At 34.7% G+C, this 22945-nt stretch overlaps 1 protein-coding gene across 1 annotated transcript in view; it reads left to right on the top strand.

The window, feature by feature from the left end:
- Window positions 1-232: 232 nt before the first annotated feature.
- egh (egghead) overlaps window positions 233-22945 on the top strand; it is a 36026-nt gene continuing 13313 nt past the window's right edge. Inside the window, exon 1 of the mRNA XM_023171037.2 lies at window positions 233-1339. Coding sequence (XP_023026805.2) covers window positions 524-1339 — 816 coding nt within the window. The 5' untranslated portion in view covers window positions 233-523. The remainder of the gene's footprint in view (window positions 1340-22945) is intronic.

Genomic DNA, 22945 nt, shown 5'->3' on the forward strand with positions numbered 1-22945 from the left:
TGTAACATAATAGTCATTTTTTACGATATCAAATGGTGCCAACACTGAAAAAATTCATAAAACCATTTTTTGATAGAATTTACTAATAGAAGTGAAATGATTAGGAAAAACTATTCTTTCATATATATTACGCCTTATTCTATCTTAACCAAGTCAAATGATTGAAATTTGAGAGGTAGTAATTTTTAATTAAATTTCGAAGTTGGCAATTCGTATGGCACCATCCAGTTCTGTATCCTGGTAAAGCATCTGATGATCACTGATTCACTGAGTAGAATTTAGACTCTAGGTTAGGCTGAAGTTTTGTCAGTCGAAGTGGTGTTGGTGTAGCTGCTGTGAATGCCGAGCCAAACTGTTGGTTTGACATTCAAAATATAAACAACTAAATGCAGCCGGCTCACCAATAGAAACATCAGATGGTTTTTGTATATATTTCAATAAGTTTCAGTGATTATTAATGTGTAAAATACTGTGAAAGGGTGGTCTGTTTTTATTTATTAGTGAAAAACTTTTCCAGAAAACAATGCTTTCCAGTAAAACAAAGCACTACCTCCATTGTCTTCTCTTCTTTACTGTAATAGTTATTGTTGAAATATTTGCCGGTGGTATAAAAGTATTAGAAGGAGGAGCGTTTGTACCGGCTACAGAAATCAACCCTTGGGTTCAGTATGGAATATTGGGTGCATCGCTGCTGTATTTGTTGCGATTGATGACGTTTTTACCATTACCCCAAGTTTTGTTTAATTTCGTAGGACTCACTTTTTATAATGCTTTTCCTGATAAGGTAGTCTTGAAAGGATCTCCTCTTTTGGCTCCTTTCATATGTATTAGAGTGGTGACAAGGGGAGATTTTCCACAGCTTGTTAAAAACAATGTAAATAGAAATATGAATAAGTGCTTGGATGCGGGTATGGAAAACTTTTTGATTGAAGTTGTATCTGATAAACCTATTGGGCTGGATGAACACAGACGCATTCGAGAAGTTGTTGTACCATCAAGTTACCGTACAAAAAGTGGTGCTTTATTCAAAGCTCGTGCCCTGCAGTATTGTCTTGAAGATAAAGTTAACATTTTAAGTGATAATGATTGGGTTGTTCATTTGGATGAAGAGACTCTACTGACAGAGAACTCAGTTAAGGGTATACTCAATTTTGTTATGGAAGGCAAACACCAATTTGGGCAAGGACTGATAACTTATGCAAATGAAGAAGTGGTTAATTGGCTTACGACATTAGCCGACTCTTTTCGGGTAACTGATGATATGGGAAAACTGAGGTTGCAGTTCTTGATGTTTCACAAGCCTTTGTTCAGTTGGAAAGGATCTTTTGTTGTGACTCAGGTATGTTTAAAAAATATTACTTTTTCACTTATATTGTATCTTTGATGTTTTGATATGAATATGATTGAATATTGATTCACATTTACTTATAAGTGAGTTACATACATCCTTGAAATGATATAATTGTTATTATATCATTATTATTTTTCCCCCCAAGGTTTCGCTAGATTGGTCCAATCCCCTGAAACCCCAAAACATTTGGGAGGGCGCGTCAGCATTATTAACCAATGACCAATTCTCACACTGTGGGGTAAATAGTCATTGGGTCCGATAATCATGGGCCCTAGGCAAGCGTAGCGAGCCAAGAATGACAGCCCTCTGCGTTTGTCCGGCTAAAATTTCTGCCTTAGTGCGGCAAGCCAACATGATTTTGAGATTTGAGCGTAGAGAGGGCATCATTCCACAAAGGGCTCCCATAATCAGAACAACCATGTTGACAAATTGGCTGGATAAAGTCTGCGGAGTTCGAAGAGAAAATCTTGAAATTTTATCCATTTTTATAGACTCATTCTGGCCATAGATGGAAGTTAACCTGTACTCTTTCCAATATGTCGGCGTATTTAATCCCCCAAACAGATGAGCATGCAGAGAAAAAACTGATAACAATAGCATTGTATAGTTTTATTAGTGCTTTCCAAGAATTTGTCTCGGATTTTGAAAAAATTGAAATAACAGATTCAATTGCCTGATTTGCTTTAAACACTAAGGAAATTGCCATTTCCCTGAAGAGGGATGACGAAACAAAAGTAGCCCCTAAATTATTTTACTCATGTACAATCTCAATTTTGGAAAGTAAATAGTTATAAATAATTTTTTTTTTAATAGAAATGAGGTCTTGTGATGACTCGTTTGATAGGTATTTCAATTCTGTATTCAAAATTTTTTTTTATGTTTGAAGATCAGATTAGCCTTTCTGGAGTAATCAGTTTCAAGGATAAATATAATAATTTCAGGATAAAAATGTATTCTTAACTCGCTCTAAACTAACTTCAGTAAATTCCAGTGAATGTTAAAATTGATCATCATTCACTTCCCGACTTTCTGATGTCTGCCGTGAAAGCCTATATTCTTATAAAATGGATATAGCATCTTTCAAAAATACAATAAGGAATATTTCTTTAAAAAACCCTAATAGAATGTTGTAAAACAAAAGTGTTTACATATTATATATGTATAAAATGCTTTAACATGTATCAGCTAAGTTGCCTAAGAAAAAATAATAAGCAAATCACGTACATAAAATCATTTAATCACATGTTCTGGAGCACCAGAAAAACTGCAGGATAACATTTAATTGGGAGAAATAATCACCAACCTCACAGATGAAATGGCACAAAAGAGAAAGATTACTGAAAGTTACTGAAGAGACCATCACCAGAGAGGTTTTAGAAATGGAAGAAAACATGAATAAATCTATTGAGGAACAAAACATTTTCGATGTAAAGTCATCTCGCTACAAAAAGAAGTAGAGAAAAAACAGACAGGGAAAACTCAACTGAAACACAGACAAATATACAAAATACCTGTGAAAGTAAACTGATAAATACTATTGGGTTGAAGACAAATCTATATCCTTTAACAGTGACGCACCATAGCCCACTTAGCTCAGTGATAGCCAATTACGTCATGGAACGTTTTGAAGACAAAGCAATTAATACCTTTCAATTAAAACCGACCTTGTGGCTACGTTATGTGGATGATACCTTCGTCATCTGGAAACATGAAAGGGACGCTCTGAACTTTTTCCTAGACCACTTGAACGCTCAACACTCAAGCATCAAGTTTACCATGGAGATTGAACAGGACCAGTGAATAGCATTCTTAGATGTAGTAATTGAGCGACGTGATGCTATACTAACCCAGAAACTGTACTGTCAGTGTACTGGCAGTGGTTTTCGTGCAACAGGGTTATATACTGTTAACATAATTGTATTTAGAAATCACGATTTTATTAATATTGATAATGAGCACTAAGAAAGTATTACACCAGATCCAACTAATTCGTTATCTACTCCTGCAATAGAAAATGTACCTGTTGACATGACTAATTCTTCAAGAGACGAGAACAAAACACCGCCTGTATGTTTTAGACAATTTGTAGTTCCCATCATAGTCATCTACTTCAAGAGATCAGAACCTTACAACGCCATTTGAATTGTCCCTGATACCAAAAGAAAAACTAATAACCGAGGCAGGAAGGCTGCTGGGTCGACCCGTACAAAAATGAATTGCAACACTCTTTTGAAAAGACACAAGACCAAATCAAAAAGACTATGAATAAAGGAAAGAGCAAAGGTTAAAAGGCGGAATCAAAATCTAAGTAGGTAGAATTGTCTAGTTCCGAGGAAGAAAATGAGCCTTTGTACGGTGACAGTTCTGACAAAAGTTCAGATAGGAGCAATTTTTCTGATGCCAAGTGTTTATACTGTGATGATCTTAATTCCATGAATAACAGGGGCGACATTCAATGGATTCAATGCCTATGTTGCAAATCATGGGCTCATGAATGGAAACATACTCTTTCTTCATTTTATTTTCTACAAAATAATGGAAAGTTATTTTTTTTTGATTTTTTATTTTATTTGTTAGGTGGGCAATATGCCCTAGGACCATATTAAGTTAAAAGGACTGATTCAACCAATAAACACTGTTTGAACTCAAACTATTATTGATTGTTTTATAACTTTAATGTCTTCAATGAACATATTTTTTTTTGTCAATTTGAAAATTTCTTATAATCGCATTACAATTTCGATATAATTCCGTCAATGAGAAAACAACGAAATCTTTCCGAGTCGAGTGCAATTTCTTGAAATTTGATATGTATGGTTTTAAAAATTTGCGTGAGTAAATGTGTTCATACTGTGACCCTGAATTAAAATCATATCAAATAATTAATTGAAAATTTTAATATTATTATTAAATTCCTCTCTGAAATGCGATATGTTTTTTTGACAAGCATAGGTCCACTAAACAGAGAGTTCATGATGCGAAGGCAATGGGCAAGTATTTGCCAAATGCGTTCGCGTCCGTGGTAAATATTGGGGTAGAAACAAGTGTTTGTATAAATTGATGGATGTAGCCGTTACTACAACAATAAACAAAAGTTTATTGTATAAGTTTGAAAATATCCGTATAGGACGAAACTGCAGTAACGTTAAGTTACAAATAAAAGTGGTAAAAAACATAGAAAGTTTAATTTCTTTTTTTTCACAAGTGTTTGTTTCAGTTCTGTGAATGACTTTTTCCATTCGTTACCGAAAATAAAAGGTTTGTCTTCTAGAAGTAATTTTTTAGTTGTTTTGATATTCAAGCGAAATTTGGGATGAATCTTCTGTATCCGGCTGAACTGAGGAAGGATTTTTTTTTTGGGAAATTCATAATGCAATCAACTTTTTTGGGATTTGGCTTTACTTTGTTATTAAACGACCAATATATGTTACTTCCCTTCTGAGGAATTTTGTAAATATGTTTGTGTATGGTAGGGAAATAAATAATAATGCAGACAAGACATTTCTCATTCTGAACTGGAATATGTCTTTTCACAATCACGTTTCCGCAAAAGAGATACTCTATTTCGAATACATAAGTTGTACGCATCTTATTGACTTTTGATGTAGTATAAAGATCATATTCGATCTTTTTTGAAACATTTCTTATGTATGCAGAGCTGACATATAAAACTCCTCTTAACTTTTGACCAGGAAAAGATATCAAGGTTGGACTAAATTTACATAAAAACGTATCACTTTTAGTACTTTTTGGAGAAAAAAGACAATGGTGTGATGCTACTTGTCGCAGAAAATGCTAACAAACGTTGAATATAGTAATTTCAAGAAAATATGTATTCAATTCTCACTCAAGTTTATCCCATTGGATATTTAATATGTTTATCATTCAATTCCTGACAATAACGAAGTTTATTTGCAAATTCATTTCTTACATTATGGAATAAGCTCTGAAATAGAAGCAACATATACTTTAGATTTTGTACGCTTTTCACTACATTTGTGGGGAAGTGTGAACCTTTTTTGTTTAATGAACGGCGTCTATGAAATAAATTTCTCAAGCGCATTTTTCCAAATATAACACAAGGAAACAAGAGTTTTTTTGAATGAAATATGACTAATATTATACATTTTCGGGGTGCTGGTTTTAGATCTGTACCAGCTTTAGTTTTTGAGATATAACGATCATTAGAAAAACAAGCATTATTCATACAAAAATCTTTTATTGGGTTTTCTTGCTCGATTTGGTTTACAAGGGCTATTTCCAATAGTAGTCCGCCATCTTGTGGGCATCCCAGTGACCCTTGTACGCTCCTCTATCATTCAAATATCTTGATGGAACCGTTTCCCCTGTTCTTCACTCAGACCACCAATATTTTCAAGAAAATAGTTCAAATGGCTGTGTAGGAAGTGTACCTTGATACTCATATTATAACCAAGCTGCTGGAAGTGCGACAATATCTTTTCAACGCGATCAGCATAGCTTTCATCCTTTTTGTCGAAAATTTTGGTAATCAGAAGAATTCATTCCAGGCGTTTTTCCATATCAGTTATATAACTATTAAAGTTTCAACAAGATTAAACTGATTTTAATCTTCTTGAAGATGATCACTTGGTGATCGAAACACGTGTCGAGGTGTTAAAATAACGATTTGGTGTTGGGAAAAAACTCCAGTAATATTCATATGCTTCTTTGACTTTAGTTGAATGTGTTATCCATAACGAACCCAGCTTATTGCCGTTATGCATAAACGCACATCTTAGGTTACATTTAAAGGAATCAATAAATAAGGGTCATATTTGTCAATTCCCATTACTTTTATTAAACCCGGAATATCTGAACAATAAAAAAAGTCATCATTTTCAGAAAAGAATGTGAGTAAATCTCTCTATGTGCGGATAGTACGAATTTTTTTTTTCTTGAGTTGACAGTTTTTTTTAATTGAGTAGCTAGAATCTTTGATGCTTTCTTAGAAAGGGCAAGGTCCCTGACCAATGCGTTAATTTCTCAATGGTTGAAGGGCTCAGGAGAAATATGTGGATCAAAATCAGTTGTTACACTTTCATCACTTGAAGAAGAGATTTTTTCATTTGAATCGTGATCGTTGTGTGAAGATGAAGATGCTTGTGGCACTGGTGCATCGACTGAGTACAGGATTGGTCGAGTAATAAATAACACGTTAGGGTAAAACAATTTGGACTGGGTTATTTTATCAATCCCATTCATATCCACCCAAAAATAACAATCGTTCTGATGGTTTGAGGGATCCCGTCAGATCATGAGTGTGTGATACATGAAATGGGGTCTTTTCTTATTCACCCATAAAAAGATTTCACGCATGTTTTACATACTATATAAGGCACCCAGTATAGTGGAAGTAAACGATATTGTGCACATTTAAAGTTGGCGGCACTCTCAAATGTCAAAAAAACTAATACATAGAAATGAACTGACTGTGAACTAGTCCACGTGGGCTGTACAATTGGCGGTTCGTATTGGATACTTTTTACTAACCGAGTTTTATGATTGGCTGAAGAGTCATAAAATTAAATTTGAAGTCATGTTACGGTGACGAATAGAAATCAGGGAATGCGGGGATGGTTTGAATACACATTGATCCCAAATTTGGATGCGAATAGTGTAATAGTTCTTAACAATGCTTCCTATCATTCGCGACAGCTCATCAAAGTACCTAGTAAAAATTCGAGGAAACATGAAATACAAAGTTTTTTAATGGATAACAATTTGTATGTTGAAGATTACTATACCAAAAACCAACTACTTGAAGTTTTACAGACAGAAACATTTGAAAAAGTGTATGCTCTTGAGAGTATTACTGAAAAATATGGACACATCGTACTGAGACTTCCCCTCTATTTTTGTGTTTTCAATCCCATTGAATTGATATGGGGAAAATTGAAACAAAGCATCACGCTCAAAAATAATTTTCCAAAATTTGATAATAAGGTAATACAGAAGACTGGCAGAAACACTATATGATAAACTACGAAAGAACTGTTATGCACTGAGATTTATGTCGAATCATTGTGGAAGAGAGGTTCTCCTAAATCTGTATTATGCAACTATTGGCTGTCGCGCTATGGAATCTTGAATTGGAGTATGCGCTCCTCTGCTGAAAGAGTATTTATTTTACGAAAGCGCAGGGTCAGAATAATTGCTAGTTTAGGATGGTAATACTCATGCAGAAGCTCATTCAAAGCTGAAAATACTCACAGTTGATGATCTGTATATATATATGAGATGTGCCTACGTTTATAAGAATAGAGAGAATAGAGAAAAAATTAGCGCAAACCAACAAGACCACCCATACGCAACTAGAGCTAGAGGGTTGGTGATAGCGAATCCTCACCGAACCTCTCTTAATCAGAAGAGTCACCTGTACCTTGGAACCAAACTATATAACATGCTAGATGTTTCTATTAAGAACTCAATGATTATCTGCATATTCAAAAGACAATTGAAAAAATATCTCATTGAAAGAAACTGATACACCGTAATAGTTACTCTCGATAAAAAAATTGTTAACTACTGTCATATGTCCAGTTTAGTATCTGTCATGCTTTGTTGTTTTATATATATTTTTTTAAGTTATACATAGACGTCTTCCTTGTTACTGTATGTCATTGTTTATTGTAATGCTTTCATACTGATCAACAAGTGAAATAAATATTATTATTATGGAGATTGGACGTTTCTATATTAATGGTGGAAATAAATTCATTATTGAATTAAATGACGACAGTGATAGTGATACAGAGAATATGAAAGAGGAATCATCAGAAGCTTTCGAAAAAAGTTAGTGAAGTGTTTTTGAAGCGATATATATATATATATATATATATATATATATATATATATATATATATATATATATACATATATATATATATATATATATATATATATTCCGGAGAGGTGCATTATGACATGCTAAAGGTTGCCCCGTTCCTCTCACGCAGACCTACCACTTTGTAGGTACGTGTGGCAGATACCCAAGTCTTCGACTTGGAAGATTCGTCGCAAGGTATTTCCACTATGAAAAGCAGAACTTAATTTCGTTTGGTCGATCCTACCAACCGATAGACCGGTTTCGGTCCATGCCCGGTGCTGATGCCCCATCATCAGCACCGGGAATGGTCTCTTCAGAACCGTATGAACCGTCTGAGTATCACGACCAAACAAATATAATTCCAGCTCTGCAGATGATTCAGTGGGATGTCCACTGCGTCACCTACAGACAGAGCCAGGAAACAACTCCACAAGCATACTCCGGGGTGGGAGTCGGAATAATGATTAATATTCCGGAGAGGTGCATTATGACATGCACATGCATTACATGTATTATGAAAGGGTTGCCCCTTTCCTCTCATGCAGACCTACAACTTTGTAGGCATGTGTGGGATACTTCAACTCTCTTCGTGGCATTAGCTGGGTTAGTTGTTATTTTTCCGTTCCGAACACTTAACAGAAATATCTAGATGATGACGAACGATACTTTGTCGAAACGTCGGTGATATTGAAGATAATAGCACATAACACGGATCAAAACCCGGAAACCAGTTCAGCATATTCCTATCCGTGAGAACTTTAGATGTAAAATATATATATATATATATATATATATATATATATATATATATATATATATATATATCCCTAACTCCCTTATTAAAGGGAGCTGTTGGAAGGTAGGTTGCACTATGGTTGCACTATATCGTTTACTTGAACTATACTTGTCACGGGTATACATAGGAAATCCCAATCAATCAATGCACGCGTCTTACGAACTCCGACACACACTACAATGTATATTAACTACAAATGTTACAAAAATAGTTGGGATCATGTATACATTGTAACAAAAATGAATTAGTAGATGAATCACTCGGTTAAGTGTAACTAGTACACGTATATGGTCAATAGCTGTATCTCAAATAAATAGAGCTGTTGGAAAAAAAGGGAGGGTAGATTTGAAATCGACGACCTCGAATTAGTAAACAGGCATGAAATTCTACGCAACAAAAAACAATTGAATTTTGTTCCCTTGTGATTAATCTATAACGATTTGAATCATAGAGTGTCATCCTTTTATGAACTATCTTTCAAATCAACAATTCCCTAAAGATAGGTTAATATTTATTTTAGGCTATTACTGATAACCGTTCGATCTTATTATCTTCAGATGTACATTGAAAAAACAAAATTTTCAAATATTTATCTGAAGATATCAAATACATCAAAACATATATTCAACATGAAAAAGGAGTTCAGTTGTAGCGTGATTGAAGTCGACCTCTAAGGATTTTTTAAGAGATATTTTCATTACGTAATTCATTCCATTATAGGTTTTCGTGATCATAGAGTCATCGAAGCGAAATATAATTTATGACCGTTCGATTCTATCTGGAATGACAAGTTGACATTGGGGTATTATTTGTCATCACAGACATCAGTGAATTTTTTTTCTATAACAGAACTGTAATTTATTTATATATATATATATATATATATATATATATATATATATATATATATATATATTTTTAAATGCTAATATTTTTACCACTATTTGAGAATGATTAGTGTTAAAGAATGCATTATTAAGATAATGAGATTGTCGTGAACTCTTCTTTGAAGGTAGTATGTGAAGTATACGAGTCAAAATTTTCACCAAAAGTTAATGATTGACTGGTGACAACTGAAAAATCTCTGAACCCAACGTTGACCTTGGAATTATCTGAGTTGAAAACGAGTCACCCTGAATAACTTTTTAAAGAATGATTTGCAGGAAAAATAAAAAAAACAGGTCAACAATTATACAGGACGCCATATTTTGAAACATTCGTTCTAGAGACTAATATGGAAACAATAAATCGGAAAAAGATTTTTTATTAATTCTTAAATCAAAATCTGATGACTGGACAATGAGAAGAAAAAAAGTTTCTCTAGTAAATGTTCAAAAACGTTTCCACCAACTTCCATATAATGGTACAAACGAGCTTCCATTGCCACCCTCACATGGTTGAAAATCTCGGGAGTTATTTCTCTGCAATGCCTCGTAATATTCTCTCTCAAATCTTCTTCTTGATTATATCTCATACACTTTAGACTTCAAATAACTCCACAGAAAGAAATCTACAGGAGTGAGATCCGGAGACCTTGGTGGCCATTCTGTAGGACCTCTTCTACCAATCCAGCGAGCAGAAAAATGATCATCCAAAAATTGTCGCACTAGAGCTGCATCATGAGGAGGTGCACCATTCTGCTGAAAAACTATTTCGTTTTCGAATAAATTTATATCCTCCTCAATTGCCTTATTGATCCACGGTATGATTCGATTAATAATAATAATAATAATTATAATAATAATAATAATAATACTAACTTCATTCACAACCTATAGAGATTAGAGTACAATTAAAATAAAATATGTGAACAAAGTGGTTTGGCGATAAGAGCAGAGCTCTTGTTTCGCAAGAAGTTGTAAAGAATATGTAAGTACATAAATATTTGTATAAAAGTAAGTATGGCCTTCATGGAGTAGAAACTACAAATTATTTTATTAAATTTTGTGAATTTGGTATTATAGTTAAGCAAATTATATTTCGGCTTGAAGTAAAATAGGTCGATTAAATACTAGACAAACAAAAAGTGAGAGAAATAGATAAAACCTTAGACAAATATTACACCTTCTATAAGAATAAAATATTAATGTACAAATAGATAAAATCTTAGGCAATATGGATAAGATTATGCTACTTACAATACAGTATGATACAGCTTTGGAATAAATTTGACTTAGACTAACTTATTTCACCATGTTGCCATGAAAGAATATTCTCTTTGTGAAATTGACTTTTTACCAGTAGGATAGGTTAGTAACTAACCTATCCAACTAACCGTTAGTTGGTCGCGATGTCGTGTGTTCTAGTCGTGGTTTCGTGATGATGCTTTATTTTTGCTGAAATGATACTTCACGTTTGTACAATAGTAATATAATTGTCTCATATCCATAACTTCACACTCTTTATACAGGAGATCTGACGAGAAACGTGCATTTCTAGACATGATCAACTTCATGAATCTCCTTTGTAATACCTCTAACGGATTGAGGTGTACACGCAGAGCTGATAACCATGCTGTTATACCATATCTCAAATAACTCTCTACTAGGGAACTATATAATTGATTAAGTTATTTGTGAGGTAAGTAATTTTTCAAGGAACGGAAGTTGTGAAGCATTGTTTGCAGTTTTTTTATTGTATATTTTATATGAGAGTCCCACCTTAAGTTTATCTATGTAGACGCCCAAGTATTTCTCTCAAGGAATCTATTTTTATTGTTTCTCCTTGTTCGCCGACATCAAGAATTTCAAATGGACAATCATTGGATTGAGCAAGTGGAAATCTGTTTCTACGTTCTTTTTCAAATCAAGCCAAGTTGAATATCGCAGTATCGTCTGCGTATCCATTTATTTTCCCAACGCTGTCCAAATTGAATAATTCATTTAGATATAAATTGGAAAGCAGAGGATCCAGTACCGTACCTGGTGGGACTCCACATTCTATTTGTTTTTGATTGCTAATTGTATCTGCAATTCGCACAACTTGCATTCAATTTCGAAGATAGCTTTCGAAAAGCGTTCGACAGTTCCCTCTGATAAAATTATTTTCTAAAGTTTGTAGGAGTAGTTGATGATCGACAGTATCGAAAGCCTTCGTTAGGTCTACAAATAGACATAAAGAAGGTTTTTCTTTCTCCAAGGATTTATGTATCAATTGTGTCAGTTCAAGAATCGCCTCTTCGGTTGAGGTTGAGCGAGATTGGTCTATAGTTTGTGATTTGTTTTATCTCCTTTTTTATGGATAGGAGTCACTACTGCAGTTTTGAATGAGTCGGGCCACACACCAAGTAATATACATTTATTAATAATAAAAACTAAAGAATCTAGTATATAATGTGATATTGATTTCAGCAGTTCTGCTTTAATTTCGTCTTTTCCTACCGCCTTTTTGTTTTTAAGGTCGCAGATCAAAGCGTTTACTTCATTTTTATCAGTTAGGCTTAAGACAAAAGAGTTTGGTAAAATGTTTGGATGAAAAACGAGGTTATTATTTTTGACTATTTTATTTGACAATTTCTTTCCAATATCTACGAAGTTATCGTTGAATTCATTGACTATGTCTCTGTTGTTTGTTAGGGGTACTTCCTGATAATTTTTTATTGGTCTAATTGTGGTTGATTTAGGTTTAGTGCCAGTGATATCTTTCACAATATTCCATAGTTGTTATCTTTTTTTTTTGTATTATATTTTGTTCTTATAGTAATTTTGCTTGGTGGTGTTTGTCAAATTGGTGACTCTGTTTCTCAAACTCTTGTAACGATTTTTTTATAGAATGCTGTCAGGGTATTTGAGACTATTTTTGAATAAACAATTTTTTTCGTTAATCATTTTCAGTGAAGAGGTTAACCATGGTGCAACTTTCGTATTTTTCCTAAATCTCTTTTTCCAAATATTTATCACTAGTCAAATTATTATCGATAAAAAAAGGTCCTATGATGTAGTCATCTAAAATTCCTGCCCAAACATTCAGTTTTTGAGGTCGTTGGGTATGAATTTGATGGTATAAATGAGGATTCGTATCACTCCAATATCGACAATTTTGCCGATTCTACACTCCATTCAAACTAAACGTACATTCATCCGAAAAACAAATGTTATACAAGAAATTCTGATGCAAGTTGATCTGTTCAGTAAGACCTTCACAAAACTCGATACGTCTATCGAAATCATCTTCGTTCAATTCATGAACTAGTTTAATCTTATATGAATGAAATATGTACTTATAATAAACAACAAACAACTTATAAACATTTGTACGACTGATTCCTGATTCTCGAGATAACTTAGTATGAGATTGCGAATTTTCCATTAGTTCAACGTGCCCTAAAACTGCGGTACAAATAGCTTCATAGTTATCAACTCCTGAACGGTTATGCTTTTTATTGTTAACAAATCCAGTTTCCATAAATTTGTTCATTAATAATTCTGAAACGTATTTGTGTCGTACATTTCTTCCTGGATGATTATATCATTGAACATACGGGCAGCAGCTCTAGCACTATTTTCATTCCGGTAGTACAAACTCACTATTTTAATCCGTTCTCGAAGCGTATACACCATTGCTTCTCAAGAATTCACAAAAACAGGAACACCAGTTGTAACTTCACTTGGTAGGTAATCGTTATTGTAGAATGAGAATGATGAATGAAGAATGATACAAAATGAAGAGAATATCGAATTCAAACTTAACTAGGCAAAATAAGACTTTTTTAAAGTGTACTTCATGAAGCCTAGGTTACAGATTGTACAGAAGTTCATTCAAGGTGGCTCGTTTTCAACTCAAATATTTTTTTGCTTCCAAACTATGAGCTTCAGACCATACTGTATTCTAATTTGTTGAAATCTGTTCATCAAGGAACATCTGATAATGCAAAACAATTGATCAATTAAAAAATTGGTGAAAGTTATATCAAATGTGAATATGTCAAAATGTGTCCTCCTGTATACTATTGTTGCGGTAATTTTTTATTTTTTCTGAAAATCATTGTTCCAAAAGTTAGTCAGGGTGGCTCGTTTTTAATGGAATGCACTGTATACTCAATGGTATCTTAAGAGATAATTTGATTGAATATGGAAATTATCAGTTCATAAGGGTCTGGACAAGTTAAAAATACGTTTGATAGATTGATACATTTTATGTCAAAAATATATTTTCAAAAATAAAAATCGACCTGTTTGACGATTTCTTCAAATATATTCTTTCATCAAGCACTTCCTATCTTTAAATTCAAATAAAACAAAGTTTGTGTGAAAGACCTATTGATGGCATTATGTGTGAAATATAACATCGTTCTAATGTCCGCCACGGCTTTTCTGGGTGGAATGCATCCAAAGCGTCTAATTTTCCATGACTCTGGCGCATAAATCAGGCTGAATTTGACCGATGGCATGGGTTATGGTGGCTTTGATGACCGCTGTGGTTTGTGGTTTATTCGTATATACCTGCAAGACAATAGTCTAACTGGGTCAAATCGCGAGATATCGGTGGTCATTCCTCATCACCTCCACGTGAGATGACCATCCCCTCAATTTGCTCGTGCAGAATATCCAATGTGGCACGAGCTGTGTGGCACGTAGCGTCGTCCTGTTGAAACCACATGTCGTTGGTGTCCAAATCATGGAATTCAGGTCAAAATATGATGGTAATCATCGGCCTATAGTACTCGTCGTTGACAGTGATGGCCTGACCAACGTCGTTCTCATAGAAATATAGATCGATGACCAAAAACTACAGAAAACAGTGACTTTTTGGGATGCGTTGGACGCTTTTGCATCTCATGTAGATTAGTATCGTTTCTAATTCGACAATTTTGGGTCTCATCACTCAAGATGATTTTCCGATGAAAATTAGGGTCAGGCTCCAGAGCCCATTCAGTGAACACACGTCGTTGTCTATGGTCGTTTACTTTCGGTTTATCTCTGTTTAAAAAAAATCTGTTTAAAATCTGTTTTTCCGTTAATCAGCTGTCGCCCCCATACGAACGACAACTCTCAGAAGTTGAGAAACTTGTGCGAGGTAAGGCCTAACGAGGTCTTACCTTTTAACGTGTGATTCCTAACACGGTTGCAGAATCATTCCAGCTTCAACCAGATAAATTCTCTCGAGAAAAATATCTGGTCGAGGCGGGAATCGAACCCACGGTCTTCCGATCGTGAGTCGGGCGCACTACCACCGCGGCCAATTCCACAACTTCCTGGGTTACTTGAATTTTGTACGGGTGCAAACCCAAGTCACGATGCAAAATCAAATCAAATCATTTTTGATACAAGAATGTATATATGACACGTCATATTTTATAAAAGATATTTTATCTAATATCACTTATATCAATAACAAAAATATTATTTTCATACTCTTTCAGGGAATAAAAACAACTTGTTGCCAAAAAGTCTGACTTTTTTTTAAATTTGAGAAAATTTGTTTCACTTCTGATGCTGTCTGGCAATAAGTTAAAATATTTTGCCCCGGCATAAAGTGGCGAACCTTTATACTCATTACGGTTTATTTTCACCTGATGGAAGTCGTTTCTCCGTCTCGTTTGATGAGCGTGAATTTCCTCATTTCTTGTTAGCAAATGGGAATGTACATGAACGTAGCTTAATATTTTGTAAAGATAAGTACATGGTAATGTGAAAATTTTTTGTGTTGGAATGTCTTCTTACAAGATTTTCTGTATTTGAGATCAAAAATTAGTCTAATGAAACGTTTTTGCATTATAAATATTCTATTTATTTCTGATGAGTGTCCCCAAATGGTAATATTTATATTAAGCTTAGAATACACTAGCACTAGACCATAGTATCCAAGAGATTATGTCTCAAAAAATTTGATTTCATTGTTAAAAAGGCAAAATACGTTTTTTTCAGAGAAGTGCACAAGTATTCGATGTGATTATTGAAAGACAATTTATTGTCAAATTGTGTTCTAAGGAATTTTGTATATTTTGTTGTGTCGAAACCTAAATTTATTTGGATACTTGAAAACTGGATAAATGTTGTTCTATCTTTATTATTTATTAAATGATTGTTTCTACACCAACATTTGAATTCATTGATTACTAGTTTCGTTTTATTTTCAATTTCATTTAGATCTGGGGACGTCACAATGATTGTTGTGTCATCGGCATACATGAAAACCCGACCCTCTTTTATGTTTTCGGGTAGTTCATTAACATAAAGTAAAAATAATAGTGGTCCAAGCACCCCTCCCTGTGGGGTCCCCGGATTTATATCAAATTTGCCAAGTTGTGGTCTGCGAAAGGTCGCGTTCTTGTGAAAGACGCGAAATCGACTGCTTTGGATTCTCCTGCCAACTCTCATAGACAGCGGCGATATTTTTGGCAGATCCTGCGTTTCGTTAACTTACGGGTGTTGGTAGATCGTTTACTGAACCAGTGGAGTCAAATTTATCCTCTCGGTAGGACGATTATGCTGATCGTAAAATGGGCGAAGAGTGCTATACGTTGCAAGAACAGAACACCTATTTTGATGAAACAATTTCATAATTTGCACGGGTTGTTGAATGCTATATTCGTCCATAGTGATTTGACAAAACAGACTGAATAAATAACAACTAATTTGACAGATCTAGCTTCAACAAGATGGCGTTTTCAATTGCCAAAGTTCGGAAGTCCCTGTTGGAAGACCCTATATTTCTGTTATGGAGATACGGATTTTATTCCATAGGTTTCCATACTGTATACATCTTTTACGCATTAGACACGTCTGCTTTCATATTTAGAGGGCTAAGGCTTGGTTGACCGAATTTGTTTTTTTAGTGACGTTGGCCATCAGAATGCATGACGCCATGCAATTTTTTTTATAGAAATATTGAAACTCCTACTGTGTGGGTTATGTCCTATGAAATTTCCCTGCCTCACCTTCAGCTAACTCTCTTGGAATCCGTCACACTCTGTTAAGCTGTTAGAACTGACGATTTTGTTTAGATCATAATTTTACACATTGAAAATTTGGTCTTCTCTAAGATGCATAGAAATACCATGGTGTAAACACTTGGATGCTACCTATGTAAAATATTCTGACTAGAACACTCGATCTACGATACTCTTGATTCTTCGTGAAATAAAGAGATCCAACGTACCTACTTCGGAATTCCATTCACACAGGCGCTAAGTGCACAGCAATGTTTACATTTGGGAACGATTCTTGTTCCATCTATCAACATGTGTGCAAAGTTGAGACAATCTCATTTCTCGCGTTGAGAGATTTTGACAAAACAAAAGCGAATTGTTAAAAACACCGGGATTCTATGCATCTTTGTTTTCTCTATTGGTATATCGATTTTTCTTTGAAAGTTGTTACACACGGGGATGGGGTTCATTTTCTGCCCGACAAAATACTTCGACAAAAGCGTATTGTTCAGTATGCCAAAATGAATGCATTTAGAGAAAAAAATGCCATTCTCGTCTGATTTCAAGAAATTATGGATTTTTCTTAGAAAATTATTATATACCACGTGGGGGTTCCTTTCCAGCCCAACAAAATATTTCAACATCTGGATCTTGTTTAGTAAGCTAAAATAAACACATTATTATAATAAAAATTCACATCCCTGAAATATTTGACGGAATTATAGATTTTTCTTTGAAATTACCTATTATTATTACGCATTCAGGGTTGATTTTCTGTCCGACAAATTATTTCGATATAAAGGTCTACAATAAAATATTCATAGAAAAAAATCCATCCAAGAAATATTTGGATTTTGTCTTCGAAAATGATTTCAAAAGGTTGACGGTTGATACAGTTCTGTCCAACATAAACCATTGATCTTATCTTTTTTGCCAAAAACAAGTTTATCGGTTTATTCATAATCTAATGACTAACGAAAAAATCACAGGGGGGGGCAAATCTGGTGAATACAGTGGTTGAGGCATGGAATCTGGAGTTGTTTTTGGCTAAAAAATACGAACAAGCAATGACGAGTGGGTAGGTGCAATATCGTGATGCAAAAGCCATACATTGTTTTTTCACCATACCAGACGTTTTCTTCGTATTGCTTCTGGCAAGCAGCGCATAAATTCAACATAATACTCCTTATTGACCGTACGACCATGTGGCAAGTCCTCCTGATAGTCCTGATGCACTACGTCATCGAAGAAAACAGTGAGCAAAACCTTGCCATTTGATCGAACTTGCCGTGCTTTTTTTGGCCTTGACTCTCCTGCGCTCTTCCATTCGGATAATTATGGACTTTGGTTTTGTTGTCACAACCATATATCCATAATTCGTCACCAGGTATAACCTTTTTGAGCAATTCTGGATTGCCGTTGACGCCATTAAACAATTCCTGAGCGATGTTCTTGCGACGGTTTCTTTTTATCAAATTCTGCAATTTTAGAACGATTATCGCTGCTACGCGCTTCATGCTCAAAATATATGAAAAAATTGCATGGCATGAGCCAACCGATATGCCGACATTCTCAGTAACTTTTCTAATAGTGATTCGACGATTCTCCATAACAATTTTCTACACATCTCCTCGGCCTTCTGTGAGAAACTTGTACCACTTGTAAAAAAAATTCTGAGTCAGAGTACAAACACCATATGCCACTGTCAACATTTCAAGTGTTTTTGAGCAGTCAATTCCATATATTACACAAAATTTTGTCTTTGGTCCATTTTCCTCGATAGCAGAAAATCGCTGAACACGAAAAACACTTCTAACACCAACAAACGAACATGCTAAATAGCTAAAACTGTGAATATATGTTCGAGACGAGTGTACCAAAGTAAAACATTGAAAAAATCGCTAATCGACTGTACGCAGCCCTCGAAATTTGAACATTGACTTTATTTTTTAAACAGACCTCGTATAATAGAATGTTCCTTCTGATCCATTGATATCCATAGATATATTTGTGAAATGGATCCAAAATATTAGATCCTTGAATATTAGAATGTTATTAAGAAACTCTCTGTGAATAGCCAATTATCACACAAAAAGCCAAATGATTTGAAAGGTTGTAGAAAAAAATTAACCAAAATATAATCATAAAAATGTATCCAGTGATGATAATGAACAACCGAGAGAATATCAATAAAATGTGAAATTAAAAGATGATTCACATCAACGCATGAGTTAATTTATCAGAAATTACGGAATTACCAATTTCCCTGTCGGTTATCATATTCACATGATTTATTATCTGGATAAGTGAAGTTGCGAGTCAGATATATTTGTCGATGAATAAATTGTAAAAGAATACCTACATCATTAGCTACAAATACAATAGATTCAATACAGTCACTAATTTAAAACTTGCATTTTAGTAACTAATCAATTATACATTGACTCTGCTCCACGTTTTATTATGATAATCGAGTGGTTCTGACTACACCAAAGGTCTCTGCACACTACACCGTACCAATCATGACCGTGCTAGGACCGTATAAGACACGGAAAATAACACGAAATGGTCTACCTTGCCCACTGTAATGGATCAACCGTGTTCTAAGCCTGTAAGCAACACGCATAATGACCGTATCATACGGGTATGATGACCGTTAGATACCTGTTTGACAACTGTAGATAATGTGAAGTATTGTATGTTCTTCCGGCTACCTCATCAGTGTAGGGTGAACGTATAGAAGAGTTTACCACGAAGAACGAATATGGCTACGAAATTATCTACATTTCAATGGTATGTATTGCCGAATAATATTGAAAATGATTCACAACCCGTTTATACACCGTTTCTGCTGCTGGAGACGTACGGTTTAGCAAAGTCACGTACCATGCACGTTGCGTATCAGCACCGGCAAAATATTCTCGATTCGAATACTGTTATGGCACGCGCATGCTACGCTACCGGTGACGGAACGGTCTAGTGGGCGTTGGTTCATATAAATCGTATGAAAGAATATTTTTTAGCATGTGCCGGTACGTTTACGGTCATGCTTTGGTACGGTATAGTGGGCAGACCTTAAATCTTATAAACTAATGAACAATACCAAACAAGTTGGCTATTATGAATCCTCAACTCTAATTTCGTCTATTCATATCTACGAGAAACTATCTAACCGCTACAAATTAGCGAAAAATGTCTCGTGAATGTTTTCGTCATTTAAAATACACAACTTCATAAAAGAGTAAACAGTGGGCTGTTGGAAATAGGTTTTTTTTGTCGGTGTTCATAGTTCTTATGCCACATATCGCTATTTCCAGAGTCTACTGTAATGTACCGGTCTCCACAATTTTGAGCAATGTTCATTTATTACGTGACCATTCTTCAAGGGTAATCTTCGTATCTTGATATACTTTTAGTAACAGAACTGTTACAAATAAGATATTAGAACATATCTTATTTCCTAGAATTTCCACTTTCCATCATCTTGTTTTTTTTAGGGTTATCTAAAGGTTATCTGAGGTAAACTCGGTAAATTTACGTTTCGAAATCAACTTATCATAATGCTCAAATTATATCCTTTGCGTTTAGCTGATTCTATTTTTCTCATCCGCATTTTTCTTTACGTAAGGGAAACTAAACAAACCTTTGGAACAGGTGTTCAGAAATATATCCGTAGGTACTGGTGTTTCATATAAAACTGAATCGAAGTGATATTAGTCACCCCGTTTGATTTGAATAAATGATTACTTATCAAAATGCATTATAGAACAATTAGGCAAACTATAGGGTCACTAAATATCTCGGTATTTTTATTGACGAGCATATCACTTAGTGTGATCAGATGGATGCAGAATTGAAAAAATGTGAATACATTTGAAGTACCTATTGAACTCTTGCTAGTTGCTAGTTGCTAGTATACGTTTACCGTAGTTATACAATGGTGTATATCGTGTTATAATTACATGTGCAGGAAACCTATTCCAAGGCCACGAAGATTTTCAAAGCATATATTGGCCTTAGTTACCGTTCGAAATAAGATGAAATTTCTCATACCCCATTTACTAATCAATATATTGGTTTATTTCTTTAGTTTTCCTGTTATCGATGTATATCTTATCTATCATGACTGTTCGACATTTGCGTTGTACTTATTATTTCATCACTTCGAAATATTCCATGACTATGGTCGCCCCTCGTTTTCAGAAACATAACCCCGAACATAATTAATTCATAATAATCATGAAATTTCTGAGTCAGTTTTTCTTAGATTATCACCTTTAGATTGTAGGATTTCACGGGCGTCGTTTCATCATTTTACGTACCTGATTGAAAATACTGCAACGGATACGGGTATATTTTAACATTTCTGTTTCGGTTTTCGTGACTACACAATAATGAAGAAAATTAATATTCTGAAATGAAATCTCGAAATATTCATTTCTCCCAACTACCTACACCGTAGGTTCTGGTAAATGCCTGCCGGAAATAATTACTTCTCCGGCTAATACCACGCTGGATATTGAATATAGAACCCCGGTTATTCGAGGTAATGGGGGGAACCATCTCGGATAAATGAAAACTCGGATAATCCAGATTCATTTATTATTCGTCTTACAAAACATTATTTATGTTCCTAAAATATTTTATCAACAACAAGTGGAATGTAGATGAGTACATTACAAAACAGTAAAATAACTTTCTATTCTCTTCTGTTTCATATTGTCTCGTCTTTTTCTCGCTGCAATGTTCCGCCATATATTAAGAAGGAGTAGATCAGCAGGTGTTGCCTCTGGTGGCTGCTCGATATAAATTATAGCCTTTCTTAAAGCAGCAAAACCTTGATGGGATATCTTAGTGGCAGGCTCTTCATCTACCACTTCGTCATCGTCATCGACCTCTCCGGTTTCCTGCAAGGCATCCGTTATTCCTTCGATACTTAGTTCTTCTTCTATGTTATCTGCTGTAATCCATTCAATAACATCTTATTTTGTCACATTCTCGCAACCCTCTAATGCTTGCATTACTTCAAACACACTTTTTTCTTTTTCCTTCATTTTCTCTGTCTCATTGACAGAACCGGGACCTTCACGGCTTTTCAATTCAGAAGCCAAATCATTCTTCACTGTCGTTAGAGTCCTCAGAGTCAATAACTTTTGACCAAGATTTTTGAATATTGAAAGCTGGCACAGAATTCCAAGCTTGACTCACCCAATATATAACATTTTTAGTGTAATCTTTCTCAATCCATCGATACTTCTATCTTCTTGTTCTGTGTATGCTAACAAATGTTCAAGGAACAAACGCCTATACTTCTTTTTGGTGTTTTCAAGGACGCCCTGATCCATTTGTTGCATTATGCTGGTTACATTCGAAGCAAAAAACTTAACAATAACAATAATTTTGCCCACGCGAAGTCTTTCTCTAGGGTGAAATGAGGCAATAGAAAAGCGGTTTCTTTTCAAAACCTAATCACAGACGCCACATACTCTTCGTTAAACCAGGTAGTAAATAAATTAGCATCCATCCACGGGCTTTTCTGATTCTTGTAGTACACTGGTAAGGCTTTGGGTGAAATATCCTTTAAAGTCTTAGGACGTGCAGAGATTTCCAATCACCACCAGGTGCAGTTTGTGCTTACCAAATGCATTGGAACATGCCATTATGGTTAATCTTTCCTTACTCCTCTTATGCCCAGGAGCTGATCTTTCCTGTTGAGACGCCAAGGTTTTTGAAGGAAGCATTTTATAATTCAGACCACGTTCATTGCAGTTATAATTTTGATCATATGAGTACCCACTTTCTTTGATTTGCTTTTTAAAGTCTTGCTCAAATTTGTCAATTGATGATATATCAGCGGAAAAATTCTCTCCATATACAGTTAGTTGTTCACCATACCGTTTTTTCTAGCAATCAAGCCAAGCAGAACTGGCTGTAAACTGGTCTGCTTCTGGGAATTGCCTACTAAACAATATTGCCTTCTGTTGTAAAATTGGACCTGACAAAGACACACCTTTTGATCTTTGTTTGTTAAACCTAATGAACAATGCTACGTGAACTTTTTCAAATTCGACAGTTTTCATT

This window comes from Leptinotarsa decemlineata, unplaced genomic scaffold (genome assembly GCF_025532065.1).
Source record: "Leptinotarsa decemlineata unplaced genomic scaffold, Ldec_3_MD MMD2_tig00026328_RagTag_RagTag, whole genome shotgun sequence".
Lineage (NCBI taxonomy): Eukaryota > Metazoa > Arthropoda > Insecta > Coleoptera > Chrysomelidae > Leptinotarsa > Leptinotarsa decemlineata.